This window comes from Crassostrea angulata, chromosome 4, assembly GCF_025612915.1.
Source record: "Crassostrea angulata isolate pt1a10 chromosome 4, ASM2561291v2, whole genome shotgun sequence".
NCBI lineage: Eukaryota > Metazoa > Mollusca > Bivalvia > Ostreida > Ostreidae > Magallana > Magallana angulata.
The window spans coordinates 32,150,867-32,165,367 of NC_069114.1; the positions used below are offsets into that span (position 1 = coordinate 32,150,867).

Sequence of the window (14,501 nt, forward strand, 5' to 3'; positions counted from 1 at the left end):
ATTCGAAGGAGACACATGCTAAAAAAATATATAAAAATCCTTATGCAGCAAAAAATAAAAAACCCAAACAAACAAAAAACAATGAAATGTTTATAAAAAAAAAATCCGAAAATCCGAAGACCAAAATACCGTATGCTCTATAGATCAATTTAATTATCGAAATAATTACATCGTTTATCTGTCTGTGATCGGATTAATTTTGAATGTAATTGTTGGTTTTCTTTTTACTACAATGTTTATCTCACGTGACACTTACTTCCGGTTTGATGCAGGGCAGAAAATGTGAAGATACGATCATACGAGTATCCAGAAAAAAAATCAATAACTTCTTTGTTCCAGACTCCATTCTATACGTAAATGGTCTGTGTAACGTTAGTGCATTGTTTTGTAAGCACAAGCTTGTAAACATGTAATTTATCCCTCCTTATCATGCGTATTGTTCTGCAATTTCGAAAAAAAATCCCCCAGATTTGTGTCGCCGATGGTACTGCTGTAGTATGTCAACAAATACACAGGGTGACAGGGAGTAAAGCTTGAAGAGATTGTCATGCTACACACAGGGGCATGCACTTCTTATAACCATCTTTCTGATTAAAATGAAATGTTCTTTAAATTGACAAATTAATAACATTCAATCATTTAAATAAAACACATTTTTGCTAATCAGGTGGAATCTTCCCAAGTCAAGGGTTTCTGATCCGCACTCTCCTCACACTTTATTGTGGGGAACAGAGTGGACCGAAAATGCTTGGCTAGCGAAGATGATCAGGTGGAGGGGGGGGGGGGGGGGTGAAGAAAATTTTGCTGCTATATGTAATATGGATATATTTTTTGTCGTGTCCTCTTAGATGCTTTGACTGTCACCTAGGTGCAAGCTGAGATAAAGATCCCTCAGTTGCAAGACCCATCTCATATTATGACTTTAATTTTTTGGTTTTCATTGTAGGATGTAATGTGAAGAAAAAGTGCAATGGCAACCATTGAGAAGCTGATCAAAGCTTTTGAGGCACTGAGGGTGTTTCAGCCCTCAGGGTCTACAGCGGATGATGCAGCCAAGTAATTCAGTGTTTCTAATTCTTTTATTTAATGCATGTTCATCAAGTACACGTACATCAAAGATATAAAAAAAAGTTATGGATGTAATTCATCTTTAATTGGAAAGGAAGAGCGTTTTTGGCTGGAATGGAAATAAGACCTTATGTTAAGTGTCAGTTCTATTACTAAGGTGTCGAGGCTTATATCCATGGTTCATATGGCCAAATATGTCATACTACTACATAAAATGAAAGAACATATTAGCTATACACTAACTTTTACAGATCTCAATTTGGTATAGAGCAGCTAGGTCTTTAAAGTTAATTTCATTAAAATGCCTACATGATATCTTGACATAAAAATATTTTAAAAAATTATTTTAAACAATTTTATTATTTGAAATTTTTGATATCAATATGATAAAGATGTACTTTGTGTGTGTTTTTTTTTTCATTCTGTATGAAGTGATATCTATTTGTTCATTTAAAAACATCTTTTTTTTGGTTAACTTAGGAAAAAGGAACAAGCACCTGTCAGCAAAAAAGACAAAATGGTTAACTGCAATCTTGTGGCTGATTGTATATCTGCTCCAAACATGAGGTATTACATGACATTCAACATAAAAAAGTTGCTTCAGCTTTTTTAAAATTCATGTTAGTTAATAAATACTAAATTATACACTATTTACAATGTATTTGTTAATACAATTTTTCACTGCTGGCTTGGATTAATTTCAGAGCAATTGTGGACTTTCCCAAATTCCTTGGCATTGCAATGGAAACTTTTCTTACCATGTGCGATGACACAGAGTCAGATGTGAGAATGGTTGCTGATGAATGTTTGAACAGGTCTATAAAGGTAAAAAAGGGATGAATCGAGGTTCACAAATACAAAGTTGGGAACTATCAACTTCATGTTTAGAAATTTCTTTGTTCTTTTGTTTTATAATGTAATGGGAAAATTTAAGTAATTTATAATTAACTACTAAAATGTGATACTGTGTAAGTAAATGATTAAGAAATTAATGAAATACAAATTGTTATATAATAGATATTGCTGGAGACAAACTTGGGAAGGTTACAAGTGGAACTGTACAAAGAAATCAAGAAGAATGGCAGCAGTCGGACATTGAGGGCAGCCTTGTGGAGATTCTCAGAGATGTCTCATCTCATCCGCCCACAGAAGTGCAGGTAATAAACAGTAGTTGAGATTATGGGAAATCCTTTAAATTGTGGGGGCCAATTTTTGTGGATCATTAATTTTGTGTAGGATCTCTTGGATTTGCTGGTATAATTGATGAATAAATAATGTGTTTCAAAATTTGTTGGGAATTTTAAATCGTAGGTAAGGGGTATCTAAGATGTCCTGAAAAATTGAGCTTTTATAAAGAACTGTAATAATTCCGCAGTATGGGAAATCATTTGAAATCCCATAATGTTGATTGTGTGTCACATTTTTTAAAATTTAAGAAGAAATCCAAACACTGGATTGTACTTTTTAAGAACTTCATCATTTTTGAAAGTGATGATTTTATTAATTTAAGTATTGATATATCGGAAATGTGTTTATTTACCTGTCATGTATGTTATTTCGTTATATCAGGCCATACATAGTTAATCTACTGCCTTGCGTTGCGAGAATAAGCAAGAGAGAAGATGAAGCCATTCAGGATATTTTAGCTCAATCCATGCAAAAGATTTGTCCTCCTTTAATAGGATTTGCGAATGAATCTGAGATTAAGGTATAATTTGCAATAAGTATCACTAAAATTTTAAAAACGTATTCAGTTCATTAGTCAAATAAGCATGTTTATACTCTTTGTCGATACTAATTTTTAATTATGGAGTGTGCTATTCTGATGTGCTGTACTTGTACATGAAGATCTACGTAATCCGACATTGCTTAAAGCCTTTATAATTTTTAAAACATGGCTTCTTACATGCATTTTCATGAAGCAATATATCTTATGATTTAAAAATAGAAAGGAAAACACGTCGAGTGCAGTTTCACATGTATTTGAATAACAAATGATGATTTAAACTTTCAGATTGTTTGTGAACCTTGAGATTTTTTTATGTGATTTTTTATCTTCAGGCTCTCATTAAATCTTTCCTACCGAACTTGAGGTCTACGTCTGCCGTGACCAGAAGGACCGCTGCCAGCTGCCTCGTTCTGATCTGTGAACACAGCAGAAGTTCTGCCTCCTTCTACAACTATCTACTGGGGTCACTCCTTGGTGAGTAATTGTATTGGGGCATTTAAATTTTTTTTTGATCAATGGCATCAAAGTTAGATATAACTAGACTGAAATGAACCAAGAGAGGCTGTTTCTACAGTTATTTCCCCTTTTCTTTGTCGGTTATGTTTTCTTTTTTTTTATAAAATCCATGCTGTTAGCATTAATCTTCTGCTATTAAATCACAAGTGATTTGTAGCATTGATCTTGAAATGAGCGCTCTCTGAAGTGACTTGTCTGAGCATGTGATGTAAATTTCTGTGTTATATCAAATGACTTGTCCTTCCATGTACCCGGTACAAGTGGTAGAGTATTCTGTGTAACATCTCGTATGTTGATTTAGACATGGTGATCCCGGTAGAGGAGGAGACCAGTCTCCACTGTCTGATTGGGGTCCTGCTGTGCCTGAGATCACTCATCCCCCATCTCAGTGAGTCCGCCCACGACAAACAGGGCCTCAAAGGCAGCTTTGGTGTGATGACCAAGGAGAAAGAACAGACTGTTAGCAAAGAACAAATCATTAAGGTACATGTACATTCATCCCACAGCATATTTCTGTAGTTGATTTATTTGGATGATTTTCTTACGTTATCTTTAAAACCTGCTGAAATATAGTCACAGCACCTTATTATTTCTCCCCCTGAGTAATTAACGCGTCTGTAAAACTATGCTAATGTAAACAGTTGTATTTTTTTGAGCAAGGGATGTGAAAATATCTATTAGAATTGATCTTATTTATTGTGCTTTTACATTTTTCGCAAAGTCAAATAATCAGATTCACTTTTTGTCAGCAAATTGAATTGCACACGTTGTAAAAAGTTATCAGTGAAAAAAAATCATGTGTCAGTTCTTGTACATACATGTATATATACAAATATGAATTCAAATTTTGAAATTCTTGTTGTAGGTGTTCCAGTTATTGCTGCATTTGATGGGACACATGGACCACAATGTGGTGACAGGTGCCCTGGAGACCTTCCAGCAACTCCTGAGACACCCCTCCCCACTGCTGGTCTCTCTACTGACCACACCCAAAAGCATTCCCCGGTCCCACATCTTCAAGTCAGACCAGGATCTGCAGCCTGGGGAAGGTACAAGGGTTGAACCATAAGTAATGTCACACAATGCTCCGTGCTTCTCATTGGTGCTTTATTAGTGATAGCTAGTATCTAGCTCTTCTATCTTGTAAAATTACAATTAAAAAGTACATTATACATGTACTTGTACTAACGTATGTTATTTATTTGGCTAGGATTATCAGAAGTTCCCTCCATGTCCAAATTTCCTGAGGATGGAAATGTCGGAGATGAAATTGATTCCATTGTTGATCCCTCAGAGGCCACAGAAGGAAATGTGGACGACATTGTAGCCAGCTACCAAGCTCAGATGGCGAACAAAGATAACGAGAGTTCCGATGCAGTGGATAACGTTGCAGGATTGGATGTGGACACGTGCGATGCTGGCATTGTGGTGACTACCCTGGACACAAGGTACTCAGGGATCGAAATTGGGGACTTAAATGAAGACGTGTCAGAAAGATCAAATATGTCGCAAGTCTCTAGTGCTAATGGCAGCCAGCAAAGTCTGAACAAACTGTCCTCGCCCCAAAAAACAATGAAAAGGGGAGGTCAGGACATGAATGGAAATCCAGAACTTGATGAGGATGTTTCACCTGAGAGCGAAGGGAAGAGTCAGGCGCCAAATTCAGACCCGGTGGATGTGACCAAGAATCTGGGGAGCTTGTTTGAGGACATGCCTCTAGAGTTCTGTATACGAGTCCTATGTCGAAGATTTTTACTGGGAGGAACCAAAGACAAACTGATTCCTGATCGCGTGGTTCGTGTCAGCATCAAGTCTCTCGCTCTTGGATGTGTCAGCTACACTATGATGATCCGACCACATATATTATTCATGAATGTATTTAAAGAAGTGAATGAAGGTAATTTGTAGAATTTATAACTTTTTTGTGGTTATCCCCCCCCCCCATCCCCCCCCCCCTCCAGTTGTCATGCTGTTCTTTATTTCAGTTTAGAAACATTTTATAAAAGATTGGATGATTTTGTATGTTTGGATAAGCTTATTGAGTCTTCATTGTATCCTATCAAATGAGCTGATGTAGAAAATTTTGATGAGAAACTATTCATCCTATTACCATATTTGATTGAAGTAGACAAGAATCCTTAATTTAAAAAAAACCAACACACTTCTGTTAAGTTTGGCAATGAAAACTTGCTGATCAGACATTCCTTTATTCGCAATAATCTCATTATCCTTCTTTTGCAGATAATGACCAGTTGATTAAAGACGTTTTACTGTACGCCAGTCACATAGATCCCCAACTAAAGGGGGCCGCCACACTTATCTGTGGTAACCTGATCAAGTCCTCTCTGTCCCAGGGGAGAGGCGACTTCACCAAGTGGGTTGAGGAGTTTGCTCCAGGTAAATGTCTCTTTTATTTTTTTTAATTAATATGCTGAAAGATAGGGAAAAAAAGTAAGTGTGAAATAGAAGGAAAATTAAGTTCATGGAGATGTAAATTTTGTTACCGAATGCTAGTTCCTGCATTCTGTGAATTCCTTATTTCATGCGAGTTCAAAATTCTTTGAGAATATAAAAAAGTTAAGCACCAGACTTAAGTAATGAATAACTAATGATTTTATATACATGTAGTTTACAATTGTCAGGAAATTAACAGTGAGATTTAAAAATCTGAATAATTTCACTTGATTTACATTTCTTACTCTGAAATATGTATGTACTAACAGAGTCATCGGTAACTATTGACCATCTGGTAGAGATAATTCTGCACATAATGGAGGATGAGTCCTCGGTGGCTGTCCGTCTGGCTCTCCTTGGGGTCAGGAAATGTCTGTCACCCCTCCTGATGGGGACCCACAGCCCAGTAGGGCTTGAAGCAGTCATCAAATTACTAAGCATTCAGAACAACCCTTACTGGCTTGTCAAGGTAAAGCATCAGTACCTGCCAAAGTGTACAAGTTGATATTGAAGTTATGGATGCTTTCGAGGGCTCGGCCATGATGTTGCATTGTGTATTGTTGTCTTTTGAATTTGTCGACTGTTCTTGTAGGTAGAACTTTTGGAGATATTCAGTTCTCTGAATTTTAATGTTCTGAACCACCTGGAGACCTGTTGTACAGATGTACAGAGAGGCACTAATCACTTTTTGGGGGTAATGTATCACATGTAATCACAATTGAAGTTCAATTTTAAACCAGTACACTAGGAGTTGATTGAATATTTACTTTCTCTACAGTCTAAAATACAATTACATTTAACACCAGTCTCTGACAAGTTTTTGAAAAATGTTTTTTAAAAATTCTGACATAGCAATAACATCTGTTTTCAGAAACTACACATACAGGATAGAATTCTGACGTTTGTGATTGAGATGTTGGGAAGTGATGATACCAGAGTAAGACACTGTGCCTCGGAGGCTCTAGTCAAGTAAGATACCAGCATATGTAGAATATACAGCATCCATGTACATTTATTCTGACAGTACTTTTTTAAGACCAGTTCTCACCAAGTACCATTTCTTACCAGGGTATTGTTAAATCACTATATCAAACACATAAAATTATATATGATGTAGTTATGTAGCAATATATGCACTGGCGGGAAATGGTATTTAACAAGAATAAGTCTTATACCAGTATATGTGCTCTGAAAATCTGTTAATGAATCTTTTTCCTTCTGAAAATCTGGATATTAATCTTTTCCTTCCAGAATTGTGCCAAAATTGTTTTTCTCTTGTGATCACCCTCAACATGACCCCATTATAACAGAAGCACGCCTTCACACTGAGAAGATGCTCTGCCCCATGGTCTCGGACTTTGTTTTGGATCCACCTCCCCTAGTTCTGGGGTTAACAAAGCCTTACAGTATCAGTAATGGGTTGGTCTCTTCCCACATTGAAAGTAACCTGTCCAGAGTAGTCGTGTCTGCATTACATCAGCTGAATATGTCTCAGTCCAAGCACTTAACGGTAAGGGTGAATTTTGCAGATTAATTTTCATTTTGTCCAAAAATATTTCAGAGGAGATCAGCAAGCGTCCATAATCAATATGATCAAAACTATTTATTGTATATTCATAGTTTTATGTGGGGACTGAATTTCGGAGATTTTGTGGGTACCCCTTACCCATGAAATATCAGCCCAAAGAATAATGAAACGCAGTCTTCATTCACTATATACAGAAGCAAATTTTAAAAAAAATTGACATTGCAAAACACAGTTTTTTTCTTTACATATTGCTGAGTAAATATACATGTATGCAAAGTGTTTTAACCAAAGGAAATGATATTTAGGATATATCCTTATTTTTTATCAAAGATGCCAGTGATATCATGATGACTGAAGTGATTTATCGTGTATAATTTGCTTTCAGTATGGGTGTTGCCATGCCCTGTATCTCCTGTCCGAAACCTTCCCCTCCACCCTCTACGCCCACTCCTGGGGGTGCGGTCCCTCCACCTCCTTCCTCCCCAAAGACTCCAGCAGCAAAGGCATCATGAAAAGACCACCTAGTCGATCCCACAGTAACTCAAGGTAAGACGAAGTGTTGTATTTATGACATACATGTATTTACTGGTAAATAATTGTTTTGAAATTACTGTGACTGTGTATTTTGGTTATTACCCTCGCCCCTCTTACTCATTTGTTAGTGTAAGGTGTTGTACAATTTAAATGTGGAGAAAAAATGTTTTTAATTGGTTTTATTTATTTCCGTTATGTGCAAGAATATTAATGCCACAAATGAAATTAAAACATATTTTTATAACAATGTGAATCATTTCTTTCTGTTTGCTTCTCATTGGACAATTTAAAAATGTTAATTTCTGTTTCTAATCACAATTGCAGGAGAGTAGATTTTGACTACAGGTGTGATTAAAGCAAATATAGTTTTCTTAGAAATGTTATGCATGATGAACCATTTATTAAATCTGACATATAGTCATACATACATGATGCATTCAGATATGGTGACCAAAGACTTTTATGAATACCTGTTTGCTTTATTTAACGTCCATTGTACATGAATCAAGATAATCTTTTGAAAGTGAAAATTTCATTGATAACTTGATGCCTCTATATGTGATTTACACGTATTAAGTCCCTTTTGATCTTCTATTCTCAAGTCATTAATTGAGAGTTCTACTTTTAAGGTGCATTCAATCATATAACTATTTTATACTGGACATCTCTATGTATTTTTATAAAATGTATTGAAATTGAATGAACTATTTAATTATATAGAGTACATTACTTATTTGGATAGAAAATATATATCGTATACAACACAGTAACAAGGTTTCCGTACTGTAAACCAACTTTTACTTGCGACTTCATTTCATGAGTAACCAGATATAAACTAGTTCTCGGCAAACAATTTTTGGCCGTGAAGCCTTATCTATATCCAAGTTGTTGTAAAACCCATACAATAAAGACTAATTTGCAGCAAGAAAAGGTTGAGACAACAAGGCTCTCATGAAACTTGCAAAAATTTCTGGCACATGAATAAGAATTGGTTTACAGTAATTAATACTGTTATTGGTATACATGCAGTGTAGCTCCATGACAGTTAAGTGTGTGGTTTAATGGTCTGAGGGGTTCCAGTGAATGCAAAAGATTGCTGGCTCGAATCCCTCTGAGATGAATTTATGTTACAACTCGTACCAGTGAACCAGGGACAGTTGATTTTACTTCATTATAAGACAAGTGTAATTTGTTATATCCGTCTAGTTTACAACATGTAATATAGTTAAGGGGAATGAAAATCCCTTCGCTGTAAGGGTCAATTCATTATAAAACATGTTTGCTATAACCGTGTTTTACTGTATCAGCCATTTTTTGTAACTGATGAAAAAAAATTGCCTTGTCTTTTAACAGAACCATGATGGGTTATGTCTGGTCAGGGTAAGAAAGGGGCAGCAACTGCTTTGTTTGTTTGTCCTTACAGCATTATCTCCCTTTACTCAGACCTGCTCTACATGATTTGCATACTGAATACGGAATGTTCTACAATTAAACTCTGAAAAGAATAATTTACCGTCTCTGTTTGTTTTATATCTGTTTAAATAATCTAACGAATAAGGAATGTTTTATTTGTCTTGTTTGAAAAGAAAAATAATCAAGAATGAACTGGTGTATATATACTGTACATGTAGAAAAGATTAGTTGGGTTTTTGCCAGATTATCTTTGGGTACCTGTGCATGTTCCTGTTTGTTTGGCTGAAGTTTTTTTGTTCTGCATGAGTTAAACAAAAAAAAAATTCTCTGTTTTTGTGGTGTTCATTCTGATCAGATTTTAATTTCTCTTATTACAGCTTTTGTTGCCTCATACAGGGCTTAATCATTATTAGATTGTCAATGTTACATCTTGATTAATTAAGATTAAAATTTAAAAACAAATTATTTATATTTGTTTGGCAGTTTCCCAATACTTATACATGTATATAAAAATATACAAAAATGTATCTCTAAAGGATCTCTTATTCCTACATGAATATACACTTTAAATACACATAGAAATACCTTTATAAAAAACTAATTTATGTACCTGTCTATGTTATCACTTTTCAGTGATGATTTTATAATACTAAAAAACACTACAATAGCATTACAAATTTTATAAAACAGCTCCTGCTATTGAGCTTCTAACATTGGGTACATGTGGTCTTTTTTTACAGCACATTCAGCATAGACGAGATGTCGTCGGGGTCGGGAGGGGGACCCCTCACCATCATCCTTCCCCTTTTAACCTCCAGCAATGTCAGTCTGGATCTGGCCGCCCATAGTGACACCCTGCAGTTTGCTGGCAATTTAGTGGCAGGTATATACTGTAAAATATTTTTACATCTCTCTCTCTCTCAGCACAAATGGTAAGAAAAAAAGAGGAGATAAAGCAAAGATGACCACATTTCAATTATTTGATTTAAATGTATGTTACATGGTTCTCATTTTAGCTTTAAGAAGTTTAAAGTTTTAATGCTTTGCTTTCAGGTGCTGTATACAGGTGTATGCAGCCTGTTGATGACTCAAGCTCTGGAAGTGAGGGTGATGGGATCAAGTGGGCGGCGGTCTCTGACCGACTCCTGGTCCCACTCCTGGACCAGCTGTTTTACCACATCGCCAGGTTAGTTAATATTCAAACTATGCTCAAATTGGTGTATATATACATACTAGAGTTTTAAAAAACATTGATTTTAAGATAATACAATAATCTTTCAGCTAAATTAATATTGAAGAATTTTGCCCATCTATATATACATGTACCAGTACACTAGATGCAGTATAAATACATTGTACCAGGTATTTTTGTTGATCTTGTGAAACCCACAATTATAGGGTTATGTAAAATTGTGAAAAAGAGTTAAATCAGTACAATTATTTTTATGTTTATTACTTCATTTGATGTTTGGTTAGGTGGATCTGTTCAATACTGATTACCACAAAAGTTGGCATTCAGCAAATATTGATAAAACCGCTGGAGACTTGAATTTTAATGCTTATAGCATCAACAAAAGTTATATAATGAATAGGACATTATACATATCATATACATGTGAAATATTGTTTGACGAATGTATTGGACTTTTACATTTGTGATACTTTTTCCAGGGTCCTGAATTGCTGTGTCCATGTGATAGATGAACAGGTGCCAGGCCCCACCCCTGTCAAACCCTCCCTGCCCTCCCTACCTAATGCTCCCTCCCTCAGTCCTATTAAAAGGAAAAACAAAGTGGACAGTCCCAATGATTCTCCGGCCAAAGGAGGCACTCCTGATGGCAAAACTCCCTCAAAACAGCAGAAAGGTCAGTAAGCTACTCACAAAATAAAAAAAATTACATGATGATTGAAGACTTTGTATCACATATATAGTACAGTAAAACACACTTATAACGAACACGCTTTTGATGAATTGACGCTTACAGCAAAGTGAATTTCATTCCCCATGACTTTATTACATGTTGTAAACTTGATGGATATAACGAATTACGCTTACAATGAAGTAAAATTGCCCCTGTCTGGGACTTTGTTATAAGCATGTTTTACTGTAAATCTTTTTTCCTGAAATGAAATCATCTGTTTGAATATTATATTCATGCCATTAATTCTTTGTGAGGTAAAAAAGACGCTTCACTCTTCTTTACATTTTCATCTCTTTTTCTGTACATGAAAATATAATCCTTTTTTGAAAGTTGTAAATAGCCTTTTATTTTGATAATGATTTTGTTATTGAACAGAGAAAGAGAAAGAACAAGAGAAAGAGAAGGAGAAGACCAAAAAAGACTCTTTGGGGGTGTTCCACAGTCTTCCTCATTATATGAAGCTGTATGATGTGTTAAAGGGAGCTTACTCTAACTACAAGGCAGGTTGAAGTTTGCTCGTGAAGAGGAAGCTTAAGAGTCGTGTAGTGTGTTGGGTCGATTTAATACAGATACTTTTCAATTGAAAACATATGGTACAGAAAAAAATCCATTCCCCATCAGGATAAATATGACAAATTGATACTATATTATATTCAAATTACACATTCTTTTTCCACATTGCTTATATCTTATATTTCACTTAATGATTTTGAGATACAATTTTCAGTTGATACATCACATCTTGTGATTTTTTGGGGCCATAACAATGTGACATCTATGACAATTGCATGTAATTAAACTAAATCATAAATTCAAATTTTGCGTATTTACTTGTAAAGAACAGTAGGAAATGTCAGTATCTGATTGGTGTATTTGCCTGACAGGTGTCCCTGGATCTGACTGTGACAGACAAGTTCTGTAGTCTTCTCCACACTTCACTGGTCACGCTGTCACAGATACTGGAAATCACCACCCTGGAGGACATAGGGAAGTATGCTGATGAGATCCTCCAGTACCTAAAGACTACCATTGTCTTGGAGCCCACCGAATCCATCAGATGTGTTCAGCAGGTGGCTTGCAATTTATCTTTTTCTTCATCATATATTATGAGAAAAAATCAATTTGAAAAAGGGCAGTTTATATGTTTGTTAATTTAAGACATAAAAATTGTCAATGTTTAATTTTATAATCTGGTACATTAAATTTTAAATAAGTGTAATTTTAATTTGATTTATGAAAGTTTTGAGTTTGTACATGTATAATCGAGTGTTAAAAGTAGATGGAATAATTTTTAAAACAGTGATTTCAATGCTAGTTCCTTTCCCCTGTTTCAGCTACTCAAAGCCCTATTTGGAACAAACTTGATCTGTCAGTGGGAGCCTCAGCATTTACAGAACTTGTCTGGAAAGCCGGGGAAAGCAGCCCGCCTGACAGGCAACAACAAGCCCGGGCAGTACTACTTCTGTTTTACCCAGCCCTACACACAGTTCACACAGTCCCTCGCCGGGGCTACCTTCAAAGCCTCCTCCCACACAGAGCAGGAGGAATCCTCAGGGTGAGGATATTGGGGATATTTTGGGAATGGGTTTATGTAAAAATGAAAACAACTTAAAACATGGAAATTTTCTTTCATTGGTAATTTAAGCTAAATAAGCAAGTAGAAAGTATAAAAAGGAATATTCACCTAGGAACTGACTAGTTTTACTGATCTTTTTTTACAGAGAAAAATATCTACATGTACAAATGTATTCATGTATTATTTATTGTTGAAATATTACCTACTTGTATTGTTTCCACACTGGAATTGCTTGTTAACAGCACAGAGAAATGTCCGTTTTTACAGGAACCTGTATCAAATTTTTGAAATTGTATAATGTTAAACAAGCAATAGAAGTAAAAGGGGGATTTTCATGTTTACATGAATTTATATGCAATTTGCCAAATTTACCAAGACGAAAGCCCAATAACTTCTGATTTACTTTAATATAGAGCTTTGAGCACTTTACGGAAATGTATAGAGAGGAAACTACCAGCAGTCCTAAGACCAAACAGTAAAACCGAAAAAGTAGGTCAAAACTTCAAATTATTTATCTTTGAAGTTGTAGCCATTAATAAGGCAGAGAGATTATGAAAGAAATTTTAAATAATTCACCAAATTTTCATTTTATCTGACTTGGTTTTAAGAAAAAGAGTAAATATAGATCACTGTGTTTGTTTAAGTTCACTTAGGGAGACAGGTCCTTTGATAAATTATTGAAAATCACTTATCTCTGTAGTACAATCGTATCATGCTGTAATACAGACCATTTCATCATAGTCTCTAAAGAGTTTGAATCTCATCGAAAGATTTTGATATGTTCTTTCAACAGTCCACCATTGCTTCTTACATTCGACTGTTTGAGCCTCTGGTCATCAAAGCCCTGAAGCAGTACACAGTATCTAGTGGCCTTGACCTTCAGCAGCAAGTCCTTGACCTTCTGAGTCAGCTGATCCAGCTAAGGGTCAACTACTGTCTCCTGGACTCGGATCAAGTGTTCATAGGGTTTATCATCAAGCAGCTGGAGTTTATAGAGGAAGGGCAAATCAGGTTAGTTTTAAATAATATTGTAGATTATTCCATTGTTTACAAAAGATTTTTTAGTGTTGGAATCTTACCATGACATAGCTGCAGGTCTGTAGCTCCCGGTCTGGAAAAAATTCGGATGGACGACCTGAGAGCTACAGTGCCTTCCATAGTAAAAAACTGCAATATACGGCGCAATATTACATGGACATGGACATATTAACCTTATTTTCACACAAACTCTGTAAAAACAATTAGTATCATTAAATTCCTCAGGCAACTTACTACTGATATCGTCACTTTACTTGCCTCACACTTTCTCTTAAACATGATAACCGTCCTCGAAAAATAAAGTATATATTAATTCACGTCGAGATCGAGAGTCGCCATTTTTAAATGTAAACAAACTGCACCACTTCAATTTACAGGGCTGGTCATGGTGTTTAAAAGACTATCAGAGGCAAGTGAAGTGACGATATCTGTAGTAAAATGTCCGAGGATTTTTTGGGGATCAAATATTTGTACAGAATATGTTCATAAATGAGATTAATCAGTCCAAAGCTAGCGCATTTTTTGTGCGCCGTAAATTGCAGATTTTTACTATGGGAGGCACTGTAGCTCCCAGGTCGTCCATCTGAATTTTTCTCAGACCGGGAGCTACAGACCTGCAGCTAATCATGACAAACATATGGTATTAAAAATACATGTTCTTGCGTTTTAGCTGTTAAAAATGATTCATTGATAAAAACAACCAATTAAAAAAACCCACAACAT

At 35.5% G+C, this 14,501-nt stretch overlaps 1 protein-coding gene across 1 annotated transcript in view; it reads left to right on the forward strand.

Moving 5' to 3' along the window:
• Positions 1–250: 250 nt before the first annotated feature.
• Positions 251–14,501, forward strand: part of LOC128180960 (huntingtin-like) — a 35,627-nt gene continuing 21,376 nt past the window's right edge. The window contains exons 1-25 of the mRNA XM_052849174.1: positions 251–360; positions 947–1,056; positions 1,549–1,635; positions 1,773–1,893; positions 2,086–2,225; positions 2,638–2,776; positions 3,130–3,271; positions 3,615–3,796; positions 4,179–4,362; positions 4,524–5,210; positions 5,555–5,710; positions 6,037–6,236; positions 6,360–6,461; positions 6,639–6,736; positions 7,019–7,277; positions 7,681–7,841; positions 9,183–9,209; positions 9,983–10,125; positions 10,296–10,428; positions 10,914–11,107; positions 11,540–11,664; positions 12,049–12,234; positions 12,499–12,719; positions 13,154–13,229; positions 13,534–13,751. Of these exons, the coding sequence (XP_052705134.1) occupies positions 971–1,056; positions 1,549–1,635; positions 1,773–1,893; positions 2,086–2,225; positions 2,638–2,776; positions 3,130–3,271; positions 3,615–3,796; positions 4,179–4,362; positions 4,524–5,210; positions 5,555–5,710; positions 6,037–6,236; positions 6,360–6,461; positions 6,639–6,736; positions 7,019–7,277; positions 7,681–7,841; positions 9,183–9,209; positions 9,983–10,125; positions 10,296–10,428; positions 10,914–11,107; positions 11,540–11,664; positions 12,049–12,234; positions 12,499–12,719; positions 13,154–13,229; positions 13,534–13,751 (4,067 nt within the window). The 5' untranslated portion in view covers positions 251–360; positions 947–970. The remainder of the gene's footprint in view (positions 361–946; positions 1,057–1,548; positions 1,636–1,772; positions 1,894–2,085; positions 2,226–2,637; positions 2,777–3,129; positions 3,272–3,614; positions 3,797–4,178; positions 4,363–4,523; positions 5,211–5,554; positions 5,711–6,036; positions 6,237–6,359; positions 6,462–6,638; positions 6,737–7,018; positions 7,278–7,680; positions 7,842–9,182; positions 9,210–9,982; positions 10,126–10,295; positions 10,429–10,913; positions 11,108–11,539; positions 11,665–12,048; positions 12,235–12,498; positions 12,720–13,153; positions 13,230–13,533; positions 13,752–14,501) is intronic.